The following is a 22728-nucleotide window of genomic DNA, read 5'->3' as shown; positions in this document are numbered from 1 at the left end:
TTATGAATATTAGAAATCTATCTTATCTCAGTCATTTGTTCTTTTGATTTTTCTCTCCAAAGTGGTTTTTTTTTTTTTTTTTAATGTGGACCATTTTTTTTTTTTTTTTTGATGTGGACCATTTTTAAAGTCTTTGTTGAATTTGTTACAATATTGCTTCTATTTTTTATGTTTCGGGTTTTTTGTTTTGTTTTTTTTGGCCCCAAGGCATGTGGGATCTTAGCTCCCTGACCAGGGATCAAACCCACACCCCCTGCATTGGAAGGCAGAGTCTTAACCACTGAACTGCTAGGGAAGTCCTCAGAGTAATTAAAAAAAAAAAAAAGGAAATTGAAGTCTAGTCTGTTCTCCCTGACCTCAGAGGAAATGGAGTTTTTCTGTATCATTCGTTAGGACAAGTAGGGAGACTAAAGTGGAGCTAGACCAGTTTAGCTGGGGTCTTCAAAGATGTGAAAATGAGTAACCAATAAAGTAGAGGACAGAGGAAAAGTGTGTTAAATTCTTCTGTGCAGGAGTGTTTCCTTATAGAGGAGAAATACATTTGGATACAGAGGAACTGTTAGAGTCACTAGATTTATTTGTAGATGTTTACGCTTTTGCTGTAACCTCTTCTTTGCAGATTGAAGAATGTGTGGTATGCTCTGACAAGAAAGCAGCTGTTCTTTTTCAGCCGTGCGGACACATGTGTGCTTGTGAGAGTAAGTAGCCCATACAGAACTTCCTCAGAATTATTATAAAAGTAGAAAGTGAAACAAATTATGTCTTTGAATTACTTTTTTAATAACTCATGAACAGAGGAGTTGGTGGGCCTCTAGAACCCTCTGTCTGTTCTCTGTACAAGAGTGTCACCTCTTTCCCTCCTTAGGGTCCTAAGTGTTAAGGAAGACTCGATGTGCTTCATTCTCCCAGCTCAGCTTTTTTTTTTTTTTTTTTTGGAGTATAGTTGATTTACAGTGTTGTATTACTTTCTGCTGTACAGCAAAGTGGGTCAGTTACACACATATCCACTGTTTTTTAGATTATTTTCCCATATAGGTTATTACAGAGGATTGAGTAGAGTTCCCTGTGCTATACAGTAGGTCCTTATTGGTTATCTGTTTTATATATAGTAGCGTGTATGTGTCAAACGCAGTCTCCCATTTATCCCTCTCCCCCTTCCTTCCTGGTAACCATAAGATTGTTTTCTACATTTGTAACTCTATTTCTGTTTTGTAAATAACTTCAGCAATATCAGACGATACTTGTCGTTCTCTGTCTGACTTACTTCACTTAGTATGACGATCTCTAGGTCCATTCATGTTGCTGCAAATGGCATTCTTTCCTTCTTTTTTATGGCTGAGTAATATTCCATGGTATATATGTACCACATCTTCTTTATCCAGTCCTCTGTCAGTGCACATTTAGGTTGCTTCCGTGTCCTGGCTATTGTAAATAGTGCTGAAGTGAACATTGGGGTGCATGTATCTTTTCAAATTATGGTTTTCTCCAGGTATATGCCCAGGCATGGGATTGTTGGATCATATGGTAGCTCTATTTTTAGTTTTTTAAGGAACCTCCATATTGTCCTCCATAGGGGCTCTACCAATTTATATTCCCACCAGCAGTGTAGGAGGGTCCAGCTTAGCTTTTTATTTCATTTGTTGTATGAGCACAAAATGACCACTTCTCACACACAGGAGAAATTTATTTCTGAAAATGAGTGTTGATACATTTAGTCTAGCCTTTTTTCACATATGAAATTAACACATCTTCATCTTCACCTTTATGGTGCCTCTCCTGTATACTTTCCCCCTTGCTGAACCACCCTCAGCAACCATTTGGGGCAATAATTTCTGGCCTTCTTAACCTTCCTTAACCTCTATGTCAAGAGAGCTTATAGAAATCATATTTGTGAGGATGATATTAAAGTTTAAGAGGAGTTTTAAACTTTGCTTTTACATATCTCCCTTGTTCTTTTCAAGTTAATATACTTAGTATTAATATCCTCCTCCTCTTTTTGCTTTTTACTTGTCAGTGGAGAATTTTAAATAAGTTTAACAATTTATACTTCACTTAAATGGACCCAAAGTAAAGCATGGTGTTTCAGTCAGTTAGGTGTTGGTTTTTCATATAACATTTGACTAAAGTAACAAACTGTGTAATAGATTAACCTCATTGGCACAGATTTGCTTTAAGCGTTGGTGTTTTGTTTGTTTTTTTCATTTTGATAGGCAGCTTGTCAACTAAGAAAGGATCAAGGTTTTCTACTGTAACATTCTGCTCCAAGTAATTGTTTCTGTTTACCAAAGACTGGTATAATGGCTATTATCAGCTGTCAGAGGGCATGAAGAAAGAGAATTCTGTCTTAAGTAAAAAAGAACTCAGGTTATGTAAATTTTCATAGCCCAGGAGTTAGCAAACATTTTCTGTAAAGGGTCAAATAAAACATATTTTTGGCTTTGTGGGCCACATGATTTCTGTAGTAACACCTCAACTCTTTCCAATTGCTTACCTCTGCCATTGTAGTGCAAAACCAACCATAGACAATATGTAAACAAATGGGCGGGACTTGTTTTCCATTAAAACTTTATTTATAAAAACAAGTGACTGGGGCTTCCCTGGTGGCGCAGTGATTGAGACTCTGCCTGCCAGTGCAGGGAACACGGGTTCGAGCCCTGGTCTGGGAAGATCCCACATGCCGCAGAGCAACTAGGCCCATGAGCCACAATTACTGAGCCTGCGCGTCTGGAGCCTGTGCTCCACAACAAGAGAGGCCGCGATAGTGAGAGGCCCGCGCACCACAATGAAGCATGGCCCCCACTTGCCACAACTAGAGAAAGCCCTCGCACAGAAACAGAGACCCAACACAGCCATAAATTAACAAAAAAAAAAAAAAAAAAAAAAGACGTTCTCTCTATTAAAAACAAACAAACAAACAAAAAAAAGTGACTGGTTGGGTTTGGCCTGCAGGCTGTGGTTTGCTGACCCTGTCAGAGACCAAAGTGACTTGAAAGCTGGTTTTAGTTAGTAGTTGGTAATACAGATTCTAGAGCCTTAAAGTAATATTTTCCCCCAGGAGTTTACCAACGTTTTTACATTATTTTTGCTTTAGAATGTAACAAGAGCAACAGCTAACTTTTATTGAGCTCTTAATTTGTACCAGGCATTTTAATCTCTTTTTGAGTGTTTCCTCTTTTATCTTTACAAGAAACCTAAGAAGTAGAGTTTTCTCCATTTTACAGGCCATTGGTAAACATTTATTTGTTAGGGAAGGTGAAATTGAGGTGGAAAATGTCCCTTTCTCGAGTATACAGTACAGCAGGTGGTCCAGTCCCCACATCACAATAATCAAAGGAAGGAGAAATTACATCCCTTTTGGAGGGATGGAAGAAAGATTTTATATAAACAATATAACAACCTAACTTAATAGCTACAAGAATTTAAAATAATTGTGGTTACATATTATATACTCAGGCAATTAAATTAATTCTTTAAATTCAAGAAAAAAACTCTGCCCTCAGATTGAAGACAAACCCCAAACCAGGTATCTACTAACATTAGCTCCTACCTAGTGCATCTTGCCTAGGCCAGCATCAGACCCATCTCTGTTTAGGCCTCGGCACAGGGTCGGCCTTGACAGAGAATTGTTATTCTGCGTCCACCAGCATAAGCAGTGTTGGGAATATGTGACCCCCTTGTCCACATTGGTGGTTTTGTGCTTTGCTAAGGTTTACTGTCTTGTCATAAGACATCCTGCCACGGTTTTTGCTATTTTTCCTGTTTTTGAAATGACAAAGACACTTGGTATATAGGCTAAGATATGGAGTATACTTTCCATAATAAATGCTAATGGGAAAGAGTGTGTTGAAACACTGTGTTATTTTATAATTAATTAATAACTTTAGGTGTAGTATTAATAATCCATAACGTCGAATTGTGCCTGGGTATTTCTTCTTGGAATGGGGAAGCATTCTACCGATATATAGGTATTAGAAAGATAGTCCATTATGATAAATTTTTGATATTTTCCTGACAGCTACATTAAAAAAGTAGTCACTAAGCCATTTCCTTGTTAGATTACATCAGTTTGATAGAAGGGAGAGAATTGTTCAACGTATTTTAGGAATTTAAGAGAGAAGCGATTTACAAAAGAAAGTATTTTTTTTTAAAGTATCATGTGAGCAGCCTTGTGATTCTTGTGGTAGTAGTTAAATTTATGAAGGGTATCTCCCTCCTTTATTCTCAAGCCTTAAGATCTTGAAATATTTACATTACATATTTTTAAAAAACTCAGAATCTCCTCCTCCTCACAGTTTATTCCAACGTATTAGAAAATGTCATTAGTTTCGTGATGATGGGCTCTGTATTCTAGAGGCTACCAATGAAAAATATACATTCTTAGGTTGATAACATTTTAAGAAGGTAGAATTGTGTATTGATATAACTTAGTGTTTATCTCAGTGTTAAATTTAAGTTATGACAAATGAGCAGAGGAAGGCCACCCTGTTGATGTTCTCTTGTGTGAGAAGTGTCCTATTGCTGTTTCCAGACTGTGCTAATCTGATGAAAAAGTGTGTGCAGTGTCGGGCAGTAGTTGAACGAAGAGTGCCCTTCATCATGTGTTGTGGAGGGAAAAGTTCAGAGGATGCCACTGATGATATCTGTAAGTGGATTTTCTTACTTTGCTTTCTTATTGGGACTTTCACAGACGTGTCTTCTCATAGTACACTGTCTCCTTGTAAAACAGAAGGTATGTGACTTGAATCTACAAGGAACAGGTAGGGTTTTGCTCTTGTTACATTATTAGAAACCTGAAATTGTATTTTTCTAACTTGTAATATGATTATGGACCTTTAAACATTAGTCTTTTAAGAAACCTCCATGTGTGTTATAAAGAGCATTGTAGTATTCTTGCTTAAAGAAAATTTGTTGGCTATTTTTAAGATGAAATTTATTGTGTCTTAGGGTGGGAGGACATCATATTATAAATTATTTTCTCAGTTTACACAAGTATTAACCTCATTATTTTATGAAATAGGTTTACCTCGTGTGTTTAAGTATTTTATGGAATAGTAATTCTTTGTGACAGAGTAACTGTAGATAAACTGAAGTGTAACCCAGTGAACAAGTGGAAAGATGAAAAGTAAATTATTTACCTTCAACCTTTTCAGCACAGTTGACCCTCGAACATCGCAGGTTTGAACTGCCAGGGTCCATTTAAACTTGGATTTTTTTTTTTTTTGGCCACGCTGCACAGCTTGCTGGATCTCAGTTCCCCAACCAGGGATTGAACCTGGGCCATGTCAGTGAAAGCCCGGAATCCTAACCACTGGACCACCAGGGAACTCCCAAAACTTGGATATTTTTTAGTAGTAAATACTACAGGACTATACGGTCTGTGTGTGGTTGGTTGAATCTGGGAATGTAGAGAAACCGTGGATATGGAGGGCAGACTATGTTATTTGTTGATTAACCCCTGCATTGTTCAAGGGTCATCTGTAGTACAGCTGTATAAAAATATTTTTCATCTCTGCACTAGACATAAGCTGGATGGTCTCTTTGATATCTTTGTTCTGTGTACAGATGAGGAAGAACATTAGCGTAGCTACTTTGCCCAGAGCTTTTTTTCTTTATCACTGATAGGGCAGGATAAAAATCCTGAGGACAGATTAGCTAGAGTAAAAGACCAAGAATCTAGAGAGTAGGAAAAGGGAAATAAAAAATTTCCTTCCATTTAGTAGAACATGACCTTTCTTTCATGGAGTTCCTCATCTCAGATCAATAACAAAACAAGGAGAGCCTTGGAAAGCCCAGAAGTCTGTGTGTGGACTGTTGTCTAGCTGAGTTAAATATAGTTAGAAATTAATTGTGGAAACCTATTTTTTCCCCAAAGATTATAAATGAAGGAATATAACATGAATGTCACTGCTGTTTCTGTTGTCCACGTGGGAAAATAAATTTTTTAAGAGGATTCTAATAATAGTCGTGTTTTTAATAAATAAAGCTAATGATTTTAGAAATAAAGAATCATTCTTGCTTCAAAACAGTAACATTAAGATTCTTTATCTGTACTATATAGCAAGTGGGAACATTCCGGTGTTACAAAAGGATAAGGATAACACCAACGTCAATGCGGACGTGCAGAAGCTGCAGCAGCAGTTACAGGACATTAAAGAGCAGGTAACGGTGACGTCTTCATGGTGAACAGTGACTGGAACGGCATTTCATTTCCTTCTGTAAAATTACTAGTGTTTTCTGTAGTCAGCGTGGTTCATATTAGTGTATCACTTGCAGTGTTTGAATATTTGCAATCAGCAAAGTCTGATTAGAAGATTTCATCAAGTACTTTACAAAATAGGAAACGCACCAGTGACCAACATGAAAGAATGCTACACCACACTGAGGTGTCTTTTCCTACCTATCAGATTGTGGGGAAAAAATGTTAGAAACTGTCAATATCAAGTGTTTAGGCAAAATACTTAGCAGCCGTAACTCATACAGTGCTGGTGGGAATATAAATTAGTAAAAACACCTTGGGAAAGTTTGTCATTGTCTCGTAAAACTAAATAGGATATTGTTTGGGGATGTAAACTTGGAAGGAAAAAATCACACAGATGGTGATTAAAATCAAGGGTAGTGGTTTTTTTTTGGCTGAGATGGCTGGGAGGGGGCACGAGGGAAGTTTCTAGAGTATTGATAGTTCCATTTCGTGATCTAAGTTGATTACTTGCATTTGATCAGTTTGTGAACGTTTATTAAACTGTGCATTTATGATTTGTGCACATTTCTGTATAGATGTGATACTTCAGTAAAAAGGAGAAAAGGATGCACACACACACACACACACACACACACACACACACACACCTATAAAGAAAAGCAAGGGAAAGGTAAATAAATGCAAAATTCAGAATAGTGGTTATCAGTGAGGGGTGGAGGAGGATATATATTCATGTGTTAAGCTGCGTGGTGGTTATATTGTTCTTTATATCTTATGCATACCAACAGAAGTACTCTTTCATATCTGCTTAATATTTAATAAAAGCAACAGTAAAATGAAGTTACCTAAAATTTTTAGGTATCTGGTAAAAAAGTCTTTTTTTTCCCCCTTAGCTTACCATTTGACCCACCAATTAAATCTGAATCTGAAGATTGAATCAAATTAAAGGATTGAGTAGCAAAGGGTGCTGTTTCTCTAGTTTGGCAGTCACATCAGTGTTGTCATGCACTTGTTAGGAGTCTCACTCTTGTCTTTTCTATCTGAAGTTTTTTCATTCTTAAATAATCTTCATGGCCATATTTCATCACTAAAGTATTTAAACGGTTAAAACTCATTTTCTGTGGAATGTTGGAATTTCTTTCAGGGACCCCTTCAAGGTTACCAAGAGAAAGCATCTGAATAAGTCTCTTTTTAAATTTTAAATCTCCCATCTTTCTATTACCCCAATGTCTCTTTAAAAGACAAAGATTAATTTTATGTGCTATTAATCATATATTAATCCAAAGTAGCTTAACCCAGACTGCACAGATGTGTTTACTTTTGGAAGTTATTAATTAACTACATAGACCTCTGGAAAGTTTAATGAAAAAGAAACTAATTTAATTTTAAAAAGCTGCTTTGGCTTTTTAAAATAAAAAGTTAATGATTTTTCTACAGCTTTGCTTCTCAAAACTTCAAGGATAAATGTGAAAATTTACTTTGGAAGAATGGAGCTAGCAAGTTAGACTATGGTTCTTTTTTTCTGTTGTTTTCTTCACAATGATTTCTGGTATTGCCAGAGTTGGTTACCACATTTTCATATAGGCTTTAGGCCTGGTTTATTAATCTAGACATTTTTATTTAATTATTTCATTTCTGTGTTATTTGGGAAAGGTCTAATTCAGAATGAAGTATTATGATATATTAAGGTAAAATGTTTTTATAAATATAAAATGTAAAATGTGCTTTGTGAGTAAATATGTGATTTTCTAGAAAACTTCACAGATGTATTCTCCTTAATTCTTCTAAGTTGATGAAGTTACATTTAACAATATGTAACTAAGGTTAATTGTTTTTAACTAAGGGGGTCTACATTGAAAATATTGCAGTGCAGCATCATTTTTAAAAGCAAGAGCTCTGGGGCCACGTGGACCTGAGTTCACGTTATAGCTTGCCCTGGGAAGTCTTTAACCCCACTAAGCCTCAGTTTCCTCTTTTTTGAAGTGGGAGTGATGTAGGCCTTGAGACTGGATCGTATCCAGCATGGTGCTTGGTATGTGTGTGTTCTCAGCAACATCTCTTCACTGCTCCCCCCTCCCCCCAATACATTGTGTTATTTTCATGCAAGAACAGCATAGTACCTAGAGTTGGAGAATCTGAGTCAGACTGAATGGGGCTATTTTCATCCTTTTCCTCTTAGATTTTGGCATTTGAATTTTTAATTTTATATACTATTTGTTTTATGTAATATTTACTTTAGATAGTACCTTTTATACTGACCTGATAGTACAACCAATATTTCTGTTTTATAAGGATGATATTTTAACTGTTTAAAAATTTTAAAGCAACAAAAGATTATTTGACTAAAACAATAAAAGAAAATTAATGATGTGTTACAGAGTTGTTATATTACACTTTTAAGATAGAAAATGTCTCAGCATTTATTACTTTATTTGTTATCTCACATTCCAGACAATGTGCCCTGTGTGTTTGGATCGTCTGAAGAATATGATTTTCCTTTGTGGCCATGGAACGTGCCAGCTCTGTGGAGACCGAATGAGTGAATGTCCTATTTGTCGAAAGGCTATTGAACGAAGGATTCTTTTGTATTAACTTAAAAACTCAGTGTGTTTTGTTAGCTAAAGTATTTGGTCATGAGATCTTAGTGAGCTAGTTGGAGGTTCTAATGAATTAATTTTTAATATCATAGTTTCTTTACTAGAGTGTAATTAGACTGTAAATGTACCAGAACAACAACAACAAAAACTCTACAAAACAGTGTTTGAAGCTGTGTTTTTTGTTTTTTTTTGTTTTTTCCTTTCAATCTGAAACATCAAATCCATGTAATTCATAGGTGATTTACCTTTGACTTCTAAGGGGGAAAATCCTTTAAGGATCTCCTTTTATTTTTGTTTTTATTGCATTTTCTCTTATAGTTTATAAATTTGTTAGACCTCAAAAGATATACTTCCTTATGATCAGCTATCTTTCAATTTATCATGATTTTACACAGGGAGCTGATACAGGTACTCAGAAAAGTCATGCATCAAATGAAAGGGGGAAGTCAAACCATTATGTCATGTACGTTAAACGATAAAATTATAGTACAAGTTCTGCATGGTTAAGGGAATACTGAAGAGAAGATTCTCTTTTTAAGATAACAAAGTTATCAAGTGATTGTTTCTAAATTCTTAGAGTAAATGGAAATATAGAATGAGAGAATATTAAGTTTGCATTTAACTTATTTTCTGGATTCAAAGGAAAATTGTTTAACTTGAATCAAATTGCCAGTTTCAAAATGACTGATAGACATGAAAAGGAAAAATAAGCAATCATAGTGGGGAACTGAAGGGGGTGGGGGGAGTCATCCAATAAAAGAGCACCTGTTAACTGACTGTTAACGGTTGCCTTTCTTATATTAATTGGTACACTGTTTTGTTCAGCCAGCTTTTAAACTGTCTGTGGAAAGTGTGCCTCAGTTTCCCCAGTGGTTACTTATCCAGGCTTGAGCTGACCAGTGAAATGATATTGCCCTGTTTGGGTCTCTGAGGTTCAGTTTAGCTTCTCTAATGTGCTCAGTAGCAGTGATCCGAGAAGGGTAATGCACTGTCCAGAGGCAGCGGTCCTTTCTCCTCCGTGTCTGTTAATTCTGCCAGTGTTACTGATTCTACCTTCATCATAGGCCTCGCTTCCACTCTCTCTCAGACAGTAGAGCTTACTATAAAGAACAGGGTCTCTCTTCATACCTAACGATGGGGATGTTATTTCAACTGCCAGCAATATCCAAGACCTAGTAAATAACCAGTTGATAGATACTTAACTTTAGAAAGAATGACTAGGACATTTACAGAAATATGTCTGATTACCTGTGGTTTTGTTTTGTTTACTCTAGAACATCTAATTATTTTTTCTCCTTGGAATGAGTAGTCTTTCAGCGTCTAAAATGAATATACACATAAATAAGTGTTTGGGGGTTCATTACTGCTAGATTATAAATAAATATATATTTATAATTATATAAATAATCAGCTGTTTACAATAGTATCTGCTATATACTGTGTATAAGTTAACTCCTAAGGATAGTTAAATTTTTTGTAAGTTTTTTCCCCTTTGAATCTGGTTCTTATTTCAGTTTTTCTGCTGCAACAGCTAAATTTGAAAGTACAAAGTCTCTAGCCCTCACAGCATTGTATTTCTGGCTAATTAATGGCTGCCGCCTCTGCAAGTCCTGGTGAGAACAATGGTGCGCTTTGCTGCCTGGCTTTATAGTCTCGGTAATTCCGTATCTGTGTTGAGCTGAGTGGCTTATTTAGAACAGTAAAATTTTTATGAATTTTAAATTTGAAAATTTATATTGACTCTACTCAGTTATCTAATAATGAGCCACTGAGGCTGTTGATTAAGCCATATTTTGAAGTTATAAAAAGATAGAATATCTGTCTGAGGATGTTCACATAAAGAGACAAACAGACTGTTTTCTTTCAGATCTGAAAACAGTGTAAGTCAGGGTTTTCCTTCTCTTCCATGCCAGAGGCTGCCCATCTCTTTTCCACTAGATCAACTTGTAAGGAGGGAACATTTAGCTGACTCATGCATAGCTTGGCCAACCAGAGAATTGTATGGTCAGGAGCTTTACTTCACTTAAATTCTTGTTGTTTGTCTTCTGAGCTGCAGTGCTTAAACTTATATCCCTAAAAGGCAGTTTCATCTTCCAGACTAGTTTATTTCCTCCATACTAAAAATATAATAACTTATAAACTATTACAAAAGTCATAAAGTCACTATAACTATAGTGCTTCTGTGTTTGTACCACATTGAAATTTGTCTAGTGAAAAGAAAATGTTTCTCTATTCATGTTTTTAAGCACCTAAAAAATTATTTTAAACTTATTTTCAGTTTGTGAGAGAGAATAAGATTAAGAACTTAATTGTTTAATGACTTTGCTCTAACTCTGTGAAACTGCTACCTCTTATTATATGTCTCAGCAGTACTTTCCCAATTAGGATGTTTCCTTGTCATTATCATCTCTACCTTGTGCCTCAAAAGAGCTTTTGCTTTTCCTAGATTCGTTTAAAAAAAAACAAAACTGACATGCATTCATTCAAAAACATATTTATTGAGCTTCAGGGGCAAGATACACAACAGTGAAAAAATTGTCAGCTTCTAAGCACATACAGAATTTATCATGCAGCCATTGTATATTTGAAGTATTCCCTTCAAAAGGAAGAGACCTAAAGACACTGATAACATTTCTTCCTAATGTTTTGGAAGAGTTGTCATTAAGTAGTATTTGGATTCCCTCTCTGTACCCCCTCACTCCTACCACATTTTTTTCTTTTATTCTCCTAACATTGTCAGCTCTGTTACCCAAAACATAGATACAACTTACCAGATGGTGCTATTCTAATAGTTTTTCTTCACATAATTTAACATTCTTACTGTTTATACTATATACATATTTAATTTTGTTGGGAGCAAGAAAGGTTTTCAAGAGAAGATCATTTTGTATTAGTATAGGAATATTATATTGCACAAGTGTTTTAGTTTAGCTGGCCAAATTATGCTTGGTTATTTGTAATTTTAAACATTGCAGATTGACCATCCTAGCTACTGAGGCATAAAATTAATTGATAATGTTGAAAATAACTTTCGTAAATTTATATATTTGATGGCTTTAGCCTGTAAGAGCATTTTAGCATATTGCAATGCATGCTGCTGAAGATTTATCCAATTCAATTTCAGAGCTTGCTAGGCCATTTTTACATGGTAGAAACAGACTGTCTAGTTATGTGTTGCCCAATTGCTGTTCTTTGTTTATTATGAGTTTTGGACCCTTTTGGCCTAAGAAATATTTAACCTTACGAACTAGGACAATCGGTGATGGTGTTGGATAGGGAGGATGGCAGGGGTTGCAGTAAGTAAGAAAGAAAAGTCAGTTTCTGAGTTTAGAGAAAAATGGGGATCATGTAGATTTTATCAAAGCAGTAAGTGTAGAGAGTATATTCAATTGAATAAAGGGTCTTTCAGGCAGTTTTTAGTGTAGTTTAATTGATGATTGCTTTGGAAATTATAGACTTTAGAACAGCTTGCTTTTAAAAAAAAAAAATCCGAAAGGAAAAGCACTTATCCACTTACCCTCTCAGAGTATCTAAAATATTTATAGGAATAATTTGTGTAAAAATTGAATTTCGGAATAGAATTTTTTGCATTTTTAAAATTGTGGTTGAAAACACAAACCATAAAATTTACTATCCTAACAAGTTTTAAGCATACAGTTGAGTAGTGTTAAGTATATTCATGTTGTTGTGAAACAGATCTCCACAACTCTCTCATTTTGCAGAATTGGAACTCTGTACCCATTAAGCAACAACCCCCCTCTCCCTCCTCCAGTGGAATAGAATTTTGATTAAGTATAAATCAAGAAACACCTGAATTATCTTTAAGAGTTTATTTGTGTTTGCAGGATCTAAAGTGATGGTAAATATCAAATCTGAGGGAGACAATTTCTCCCCTCCCTCCCAATTATCATCAGTTGTAATTGAGTAGGTTTTAAATATCTTTTAATTAGAAGGGTTTCTTATTTCATTTTGAGCCAGAGGGGAGAAACACATTAACATTAGAATTAGGTTAGCTTTGAATTTGTACTAAATTGGGAAGGTAATAGATTTTCACAAATTTTGTGTGCCTCTTTGTTGAAAATGTCAGTTTTCTTTAAGTCTACTTGTAACTGTTTCAAAATGTATTTTTCTCTCAAAAAGGCAACCTAATTTTATTTGCTTGAATATTATGATAGGAATGCTTACTGATATTACTTGATAATCATGTATAGCCTTGGAACTTTAACATATATATAAAACTATAACAGTATTAATTACAGTTGTACTTCTTCAAAACATTAAATTTGAAGAAAAACTATTTAATGCTGTCTCATGTATACATTGCTTTGCTGCAGTGAGGGGGAAAATTTTTTAGATTGAGCCTCAATTTGCTGATAAATGCTTTGTAGTGGGTGAAACTAGAGTATAAAAATATGAACTAGTTAGTAGAACTGGTGAATTAAAATTGTAAATTGCTACCTTGGCATTTTCTACCTCTTTTTCTGTCAGAGTATTAGTTTTCCAGCATTTATTCATATTTGTGATTAAGGAGGAGATGGAAACCTGAGGTTAAAATTGAGATTTGTATTTTGTTGAGGAAGCAGTAGGTACAAGAAAGGTGACTTGCCACATCAATTTGGTGCCTAAATCCGTAACTACAAGTTACAATTGACACAAAATGTGTAAGAAAGATAATATTGCTGAGTATTTTACTTTTCTTGTGCAGTCTATCTGATTTTGTTTCATAAACATTACTTCTTTCCTCCAAAAAGCAAAATGGTCTTGTAATTTTCTATACAATAAACAAATGTGCCATTGTGTCTGAAATCTGTAATTTCAGGAAGCTATTGAAAGTTCTGACTCAGGGCTTTTTAACAATTTAAGCAATTGTTAGTTATATTTTGGAAAATCCATCTACATAATTCTTCAGTGCCTTGAAAGAATTATTAACTTGGCAACACTACTAAAACTTTATAGAAGGTGGTCTTTAGTGTGCGTTTATCATCATACACACGTTCATAAGTTGTACTTCTTAGCTCGTGTAATAGCGATCCTGCTTGTGTGCTGGGTTTGGGTAATTCTTTAAAGGAAGTTTTCTTAGATTTGCACTTGATCATTTGGTTTTTTTTAACTGGATTATTTATGGCCATGACACTGTTAACAGGAAAGTACTTCTGTGTTAATTCATTATGCAAAGTCATGTATAAGTAGCACCTGGGAAGAGGAACTAGAGTTCATACAGTTTGCTATTTTAGTATAAAAGGAGAATCTGTTTGGAAAACAGATTGTCTTCCCCTAAGATGAAAAGAAGACCTTTTGTTCAAGTGATTTGGTTTAAAAAAAAATTTTTTTTAAGAAAATCGTGAATTGCATGACACTCTTAACGCTGGTCTTACTTAGACTGAGTCCACAAAATTGATTCTCTGTTCAATATGCTTGTGTCATTCTAAATATATTTAGCGATAGAAGGCGGTTTAATCGACTCAGCAGTGTTTTGTATTTTTTCCAGTGTTTTTTAGCTTTCACTTGATTAAAGTCTTGTTTGTGAATATAGTTTCTGTATGGCAAATGATTCACATTTATTAGCTTTTGCTTAAAAATGCTTAGCAAGAGCTAAGCTTTTAAAAATGAATGCAAACATTTACCATTAATAAAGCCTCTATGATATAATATCATTATATAATGCTTTTCTCTGATCTTTTGAAACTATTCTTTATAGATGTATACATGAATTTTGATTGTTATGGCATTTGAAAACAAATCGCAGTACATCAAATCTTTTATTATTGGGAAGGAGATTATCATGTCTTTGAGAAACAAGGAAATACATCTCCAACTCTATACAAGACATAGGTGCCCACATCTAGAAGGCTCTCATTGCAATTGTTTACATTTAAGGTACCTCTCTATCTATAGGGCCAAAGAAGGTTTTCCTATTTTAACACCTCACATTCTTTCAGGATTAAGAGATATTGATTGTGAAAGTAATCTGAATAGGGTACACTTGATAGAAAATAAATTGACTAGTCATGAAGGCTCAACTTCTATAAAAAGTTTATTATGCTTCACAACTCAGTTGTAGATTTCATTTTCAAGAGGTACACATTTTAAAACAATGATTTACTTGGCTTTTTTAGCATTTTGTGACTAAATCAGTAATTGAAAGATTTGGAGGTTATTTTCTTTTCCAGGTTAATAGAAACACTTATTTGTGAAGTTACTGAGAGGTTGTCTGGGTTTAGCTCAAAAGATTAAGTATGTGTAGCCTGGATGTTTTAAGAGGAAAACCATCTGAAACAGTTTTAAAATTGTTTATTTGAAAAAAAGCATGTGTATTCCAACTTTAAAATTGTGAATTTATTTTTGGATAACCTCTAATTAACTGTATTTGGGGGTTTATTTCTGTTGCTGTATAATTAGATATTTCATGGCAATATTTTTTATTAAATCAAAACTGTATAGGTTTTTAAAATAAAGCCATTTTAGAAAATCTGCTTTCTATTTTTTTATCATTGATAGTTATTCATCCTTCACAGAAGTTAAAATTGTTAGTCTTATAGTGTAGCATTTCCCAGACTTACTAATAATAAAAACTTTAAAATGGTGCATTGCAGAGCAGTGATAGGGGTTTATAGGACAGAATGAGTGCACAGATTAAAGTAGAACACCAAAAATGATCTCTCAGATAAATTAGTTGCTAAAGAATGATCATTTGGCTAATAGTTTTTCTCTTTATAACAAAACTAATTGATAAATTTATTTTTATTTTAAGGACAAAATGATGATAAACATGATACGAAAAGACAAGGCCTGGAACAGTGACCATCAATCCCTGAGTTGATGACGCATCACTGCGACCGCTGGGCATTGCTGCCTTTGCACTGATGCTCTAATCAGATGTCATATGTTCATGCTTAAAATACCCCTTCATACCAGGTCCTCGCATTCTTAGATACGGCAACTTTCTGAAAGGCAGATTTTCAATCAGTATGTAAATATTATTTCTCATATATTTAAGACTATTGATGTCACTTCCTTTCTCTTTTCTTTACTTCCACAGAACACCAATTTATATCTTGAGTGGAACATTGACATACAGTTTGGGAAAAGCTTTTATAGGTGAAGTTAACCCCGATTTAATACAAAAATAGAGAAACAATCTAATCAGAACGCCTTTGGCTGCTGACCATGGCCAACCTATACTGAAGAAAGACTGAAGTTCACAAAGATTATATGCCCTTAGTATGTATGCAATAGTACAGGAGTATTGTGTTCGTTTCCTATTGCTGCTGTGTCAAATTACCGTGAAGGTGGTGGCTTAACACAGTAAGGACTTTGGAGGTCAGAAGTCTGACGCGAGTCTCCCTGGGCTAAAATCAAGTTGCTGTCAGGGCTTTCTGGATGCTCTTGGGGAACATCCATTTCCTTGCTCTTTCTGGTTTCTGGAGGCGGCCCATTTTCCTTGGTCCCCTTTCGTCTTCAATGCCAGCAATGGCCAGTTGAGTCTCACATTGCATCACCCTGACAATGCCTCTTCTGCCTCTTGAAATTTTCCACATTTTAGGATCCTTGTTACAGCATTGGGTCCATCTGGATAATCTAGTATAATCTCTATTTTAATTTTAGTTGATGAGCAACCTTAACCCACCTGCAACCTTGATTTCATTTTACCATGTAACATAACATCTTCATAGGTTCCAAGGTCGTCTTTTGGGGGATGGGATATTATTCTGCCCACCAAGGTATAGATGGGAATTTGGGCCTGTATTTACTACATGTTGAGAAAAATGTTCTCAACAGTAGATTTAGAGAACTGATAAGATCTCATCGAAAGGTTAACTTAAATCCGCCACGATTAACAGAATTGGTATACAGGCAGTTCCCATATGAATATGGGATGAATCTCAAATAATTTGCTCAGAATTCTGAATGTTTTCTAGAGGAAAGCATTAATGATAACCCTAGTTTATGAATATGCTGATATGTTACATGCTGCTCCTTATTCATCTTCGTATTCTGTATGAATGATCTCATTACTGTGGCTCAGTTACTATCTATATGTTTGGAAGATTCCTGATTCTATATCCTAAAATTCTTATTTTCAACTTAACTTGGGACATATTTTAATAGATATCCAGGCACCTCAAACCTAATATGTCCCAACCTTAAATTGACTATGTGCAATACACTTGTGTTAATTAATAGTATTATCTTTATTATCCAGTTTCTTAGACTAAAAACTTTAGTCATATTTGACTACTTTTATCACATCTAATTATTTGTTGGATCCACTGCTTTTGTCAAGGACTCATCAACTCTTCATGGATAATTTCAGAAGCGTTCTACCTGGTCTCACTATGACAGCCCCTTCCCACTGCAATCTTGCCTACATATTACCTCAATAGTTACTTTCCTTTAACAAACAAGTTTGGACTTGCGGTTTCCAGTCTGGCATGTAAGCAGCTCTCAAGTTGACACCCCTGTCTTCACAACAAGAAAAAAAAAACTGAAACGAACAGAAAATTAACCTCTTCTTTGATCCACCAGAGAATTGAGGTCACAGGACAAGCCCCTGCTTCAAAAATGGTAGACAGGCGGCTGATGCAGAGAATCACAGCTTCCTGAAGCAGATGGCCAGGTGCCAAAACCACTGCTGGACTCGGTGTCAGGATAGGAAACCCTAAACTCTAATTGTTGAATTGCTGGAGGCTCAGTGTGGACAAACTTAAGAATTAAAATTCCAGGATGGTCTCCATACTTTTGTGAATTTTACCGCCAGGAGGCCTATCAGATTTTCACAATGAGGAGCAGAGAAAAAGCCTCTTGTGCTTCTGGTAGGGGGAGGGAGGAAGTAACCATACATCCAGAACATTCTGTTAGCCTTAACAAGGCCTGCCCTTAAGTGAAACTATTTGCCAGAGCCTAACTGACAAAATACCCAACTCCAGTCCACTCTAGGCTTCTGCTTGGGGGAAGGCAGATAACCAACTCCAGCCCACTGTAACCTTCCTGGCTCACCTAAAGGGAAAAAAAAAAAAAAAAATACTGAGAAGCACTTGTGGAGATGACAGCCCAGGGGCAGAGGCTCACAGAGATTGAGACCTAATCATAAGACTGTCAAATGCATTCTACCCCCCGTGCATCAAGAGGGCTCCTGTATAATAACAGGACTACAACTGAAAGAACAGCCCATTTCAGACCTTATTTAATAAGTCTCTAGGGAAACCCAAAGACAATAATGGAGACAAAAGCAAGGACACCAGAAATTTTAGCCTCTGGTACAGCCACAGCAAACAGTAAACACAACCTAACTCCTAGACAAGGGCTCTGATGGAAAAAGTAAATAGCATCCAAAAAGATAAGTAAGCAGGGAGATGCAAACTCTAAAAAAGGATCAAAAGTAAATGCTTAAAAAAATTAATAAAAATAAATGCTAGAGATAAAAAAACAAAAACACCAACAATGGCAAAAAAAAAAAACCACTGTGACAGAAATGAAGAATGCCTTTAATGGGCTTATCAGTAGCTTGGACATGGCTGAGGAAAGAATAATGAGCTTAAAGAGAGGTCAATAGAAACTTCTAAAACTGAAATGCAGAGAGCAAAAGAGAATGAAAAATGGAACAGACTATCCAAGAACTGTGGGAAAATTTCAAAAGGTATAACATGTTTAGTGAGAATTCCAGGAGAAGAGAGAAAGGAACAGAAGAAATATTTGAAGCAATGATGACTGAGAATTACCCCAAATTAATGATGGTCACCAAACCACAGATGCAGGAAACTCACCAAGTGGGATAAATACCAGAAATAGACATACAGCCATATAATATCCAAACTGCAGGGAATCAAAGATGGAGAGAAAATCTTGAAAGCAGCCTGGGGTAGGAAGGGGAAACCTTACCTATAAAGGAGCAAATATATTACATTAGACTTCTCTTTAGACACCACTCAAGTGGAACAGAATATTTAAAGTGTTGAAAGAAAAAAACCCATCAACCCAGAATTCTGTATCCAGTGAAATTATCATTCAAAGTGAAGGAGAAACAAAGACTTTTTCAGAGAAATAAAAATGGAGGAAATTTGTTGCCAGTAGATTGGCCTTGCGAGAAGTGTTAAAGGAAGATTTTCAGAGAGAAGGAATAAGTGAAACAAATACAAAAGAAGAGAAATCATACACAGTATTCTCACGGACCACCATAGAATTAAGAAATCAATGATAGCTGGAAAATCCCACAGTTCTTGGAGATTAAACAACACACTTCCAAATAACATGGCTTAAAGAAGTCTCAAGAGAAATTGAAAGATATTTTGAAGTAAATGAAAATAAAAACACAACTTATCAAAACTTGTGGGATGCAGTGAAAGCAGCTCTCTCAGGGAAATTTTTTATAGCACTGAATGTATACATTAGAAAAGAAGATCTAAAATGATTAAGCTTCCACCTTAGGAAACTAGAAAAAGAAGAAAAAATTAAATCCAAATTAACCAGGAGAAAATGAACAAAATTAGAGCAGAAATCAGTGATACTGAAAACAGAAAATCAATACAGAAAATCAAGGAAACCAAAGCTGCTTCTTTGAAAAGATCAATAAAATTGATAAAACTCTAGCCAGGTTATCTAAGACAGAGAAGACACAAGTGACTAATATCAGAAATGAAAAAGCTGCCATCATTAAAGATCCCATGGACATTAAAAGGATAATTAACAACACTATGCCCACAAACTTGATGACTTAGGTGAAATGGACCGATTCCTTGAAAAGCAGTCTACCAAAACTCAGTCTACCAAAACTACAAAACAAGGAGAAATAGATAGTATGAATAGTTTCATATAAATTAAAGAAATCAAATCAATAACTAATAACCTTTCAAAACAGAAAGTAGTAGGCCCAGATGGATTCATTGGCGAATTAAAATGTTCAAGGGAGAAATTATACCAATTCTCTACAATCTGTTTCAGAAGATAGAAGCAGCCAACATTACCCTAATACAAAAACCGGAAAAAGCCATTACAAGAAAGAAAAACCATAAGCTAATATCTCTCATGAACATAGATGTAAAAATCTTCAACAGAACATTAGCAAGTAGGACCCAACAATGTATAAAAACTATACACCGTGACCAAGTAGGATTCATTCCAGTTATGCAAGCCTGATACAACATTTGAAAAGTAATTAACGTCAATATTGCTAAAGAAGAAAAAATCATATGACCATATCAGTAGATTGATAAAAAGCATTTGACAAAATCCCAATTTATGATTAAAAAAAACATTCATGATGAGGGAATTCCCTGGCAGTCCATTGGTTAGGACTCAGTGCTTTCATGCTTTAACAGCTGTGGCCCAGGTTTGATCCCTGGTCGGGGAACTAAGATCCCACAAGCTGTGTGGCGGGACCAAAAAAAAAAAAAACCCAACCATCTAATTCAAATTCAGGACCACTGGCTGTTTATTTAGCCTTATCGATTTTATATCTACATCTTGCTTCAACCATTTAATAAGTGTATTTGCTTTATTGCACAATCACAGTGTTATCACCAACAATATGATTTCTGAAAACAGTTAAAAAAATTTTTGCAGTTTTTTTTTAACGTTAAAGTACGTTTTCAACGTTTTTAAACGTTGAAGACCTTGTAGTAGCTTTCTCTGTGTAGTTATGAAACCAACTGGGTACACAAGTTTACTTTCACTTTTGGGTATTAGGAATTGCCTTATTAATTTATTTAATTTCATTTTAAATTATGTAAAATATGTACATTTTTCCAAAGTCAGTTCCACAAAGCAAGATATATTCAAAGAAGTCTAGGTTCCATCCCTGTCCCATCCTCCATTCCCCTATAAATAATATTATGGTTTATTTATCCTCTACTGTTTTTATTTTAATACTAGAAAATACACACACGTATATATTGGTACCCCCTTCGTTTTTAAAACACAAATATGCATACTATGAGTGTGGTCTCCACCTAACCTCTCACATTTTAATAACAATGACTTTTAATACCTTACTATATAGAATAACTTTTTTTTTTAATTTTTATTTTATCTTTTTAAATAAATTCATTTGTTTATTTTTGCTGCATTGGGTCTTCATTGCTGCACGCAGGCTTTCTCTAGTTGCGACGAGAGGGGGCTACTCTTCATTGCAGTGCGCGGGCTTCTCATTGCGGTGGCTTCTCTTGTTGCGGAGCATGGGCTCTAGGCACACAGGCTTCAGTAGTTGTGGCTCGCAGGATCTAGAGTGCAGGCTCAGTAGCTGTGGCCCAAGGGCTTAGTTGCTCTGCGGCATGTGGGATCTTCCCTGACCAGGGCTCGAACCCATGTCCCCTGCATCAGGAGGCGGATTCTTAACCACTGCGCCACCAGGGAAGTCCCTAGAATAACTTTTTAAAAAGTTGCTCTGTAGAGGGAGACAAAGAAAGGAAAAGCAGGAGAGGTTATCATTCCAGAGCTGAGGGACCTTGGGAGAGTGGCCTAGAAAGTCATCTTCTGGGCTGACCTGGCTTGGTGAGTGGGAGGTCAGGGTGGCCTGGAAAGTTGTGGGCGTCATTCCAGGGCTCTGGCCAAGTTATTCTAAGCCAGGCAGGTTGGTTTCCTCTAACCCAGTCTCTCCAGTTTAATCCAGTGTCTTGTTATCCTCCAGTCCTCTCTCCCCTGCTCTGGGAAGAAAGGGAAAGAGTGAGGAGACATTGTTCAGCCCTTCGTACCTTCTGTGGGGGAAGAGCACACCTGCTTATGTCCTGCACCCCCTCCTCCCCATCTCATTACCTCCTGGGAAGGCTGAGGGCTTCTTAGTACAAAACATAAGGAACCTCAAACTGCAGGTTGGGAAAATAAGAATTGTCTCCTTCCGGTCTCAGCAAAGAGTATTTACTTCTGAGTGGGACCTTAGGCATTTCCTATGGGAAGATAAACAAAGACACACACCAGAGCCCAGGATGGTCCTGCTGGCCCCGCTGGGGAGTGGGGGTGGTTTCTCTGTGCCCCCTCCTCTGGAATTCTGCTCGCATTAGGGAAACCAAGCTTCCTGGACAAGAAATGTTTTCTGTGTGTATTGTCAGAGGCTCTGGCAGACCTGGTCCCAAATGAGGAAATTGATCATTGAGGAGAAACTTCTAGATTTTTTCTGTTTTTAAAAGATGTTCTAGGGGACTTCCCTGGTGGCACGGTGGTTAAGAATCCGCCTGCCAGTGCAGGGGACACGGGTTCGAGCTCCTGGTCTGGGAAGATCCCACATGCCGCGGAGCAACTAAGCCCGTGTGCCACAACTACTGAGCCTGTGCTGTAGATCCCACGAGCCACAACTACTGAAGCCCACGTGCCACAACTACTGAAGCTTGCGTGCCTAGAGCCTGTGCTCCGCAACAAGAGAAGCCACCGCAATGAGAAGCCCGCGCACCGCAATGAAGAGTAGCCCCTGCTCGCTGCAACTAGAGAAAGCCCGCATGCAGCAACGAAGACCCAACTCAGCCAAAAATAAATATATTAATTAATTAATTAATTAATTTTAAAAAAGATGTTCTATACAGGAGTGTGAAGTAACTGTCCAATGAGCATCATGATGATGAGTAAAATGACATCCTTATGTTTAATGATAGCAACATAAACACTTACTAAGCACCGAACATGCACATCACTAACAATGAGTTTCATTTTACCTGTGAGGATGGTGAGACTCAGATAGATTAAACAAATTGTTCACAGTCTTTCATTTAGTCAGTAGTTGTGCTAGGATCCCAAATTGGTTTTTTTTCGTATCTTCCTTCCCTCCCTTCCTTCCTTCCTTTTTCTTTTTTTTTTAAACAACCAAAGGCATCACAACCTGACATCATACACCTCCTGCCTTTGATGAGAGCTCTGAAGTGTGTCAGGAAAAAAGCTGATGTGAGAAATAATTGTAAATGAGAGTTTCAAGTTGAATGGGAAGGATCTCGGCAGTTAATAACATAACTC

The 22728-nt window shown here is 36.2% G+C and overlaps 1 protein-coding gene across 3 annotated transcripts in view; it reads left to right on the top strand.

Annotated features, from left to right (window-relative positions):
• The window catches only part of MIB1 (MIB E3 ubiquitin protein ligase 1), a 125740-nt gene extending 103476 nt beyond the window's left edge, over window positions 1-22264 (top strand). The window contains exons 18-21 of one of the 3 annotated variants that reach the window (XM_082418615.1): window positions 620-698; window positions 4529-4642; window positions 6059-6159; window positions 15548-22264. In XM_082418615.1, the coding sequence (XP_082274741.1) occupies window positions 620-698; window positions 4529-4642; window positions 6059-6159; window positions 15548-15616 (363 nt within the window). In that variant the 3' untranslated portion in view covers window positions 15617-22264. Of the gene's footprint in view, window positions 1-619; window positions 699-2210; window positions 2887-4528; window positions 4643-6058; window positions 6160-8650; window positions 15266-15547 lie in introns of those variants that run through there. The other 2 variants (XM_082418614.1, XM_082418616.1) reach the window with 2 other exon arrangements.
• The last annotated feature ends 464 nt before the right edge of the window (window positions 22265-22728 follow it).

Source organism: Balaenoptera physalus (assembly GCF_965194825.1).
Source record: "Balaenoptera physalus genome assembly, chromosome: 12".
Classification (NCBI taxonomy): domain Eukaryota; kingdom Metazoa; phylum Chordata; class Mammalia; order Artiodactyla; family Balaenopteridae; genus Balaenoptera; species Balaenoptera physalus.
The sequence above is the reverse complement of the archived record's forward strand: the minus strand, read 5'-3'. Positions and strand labels throughout refer to the sequence as shown.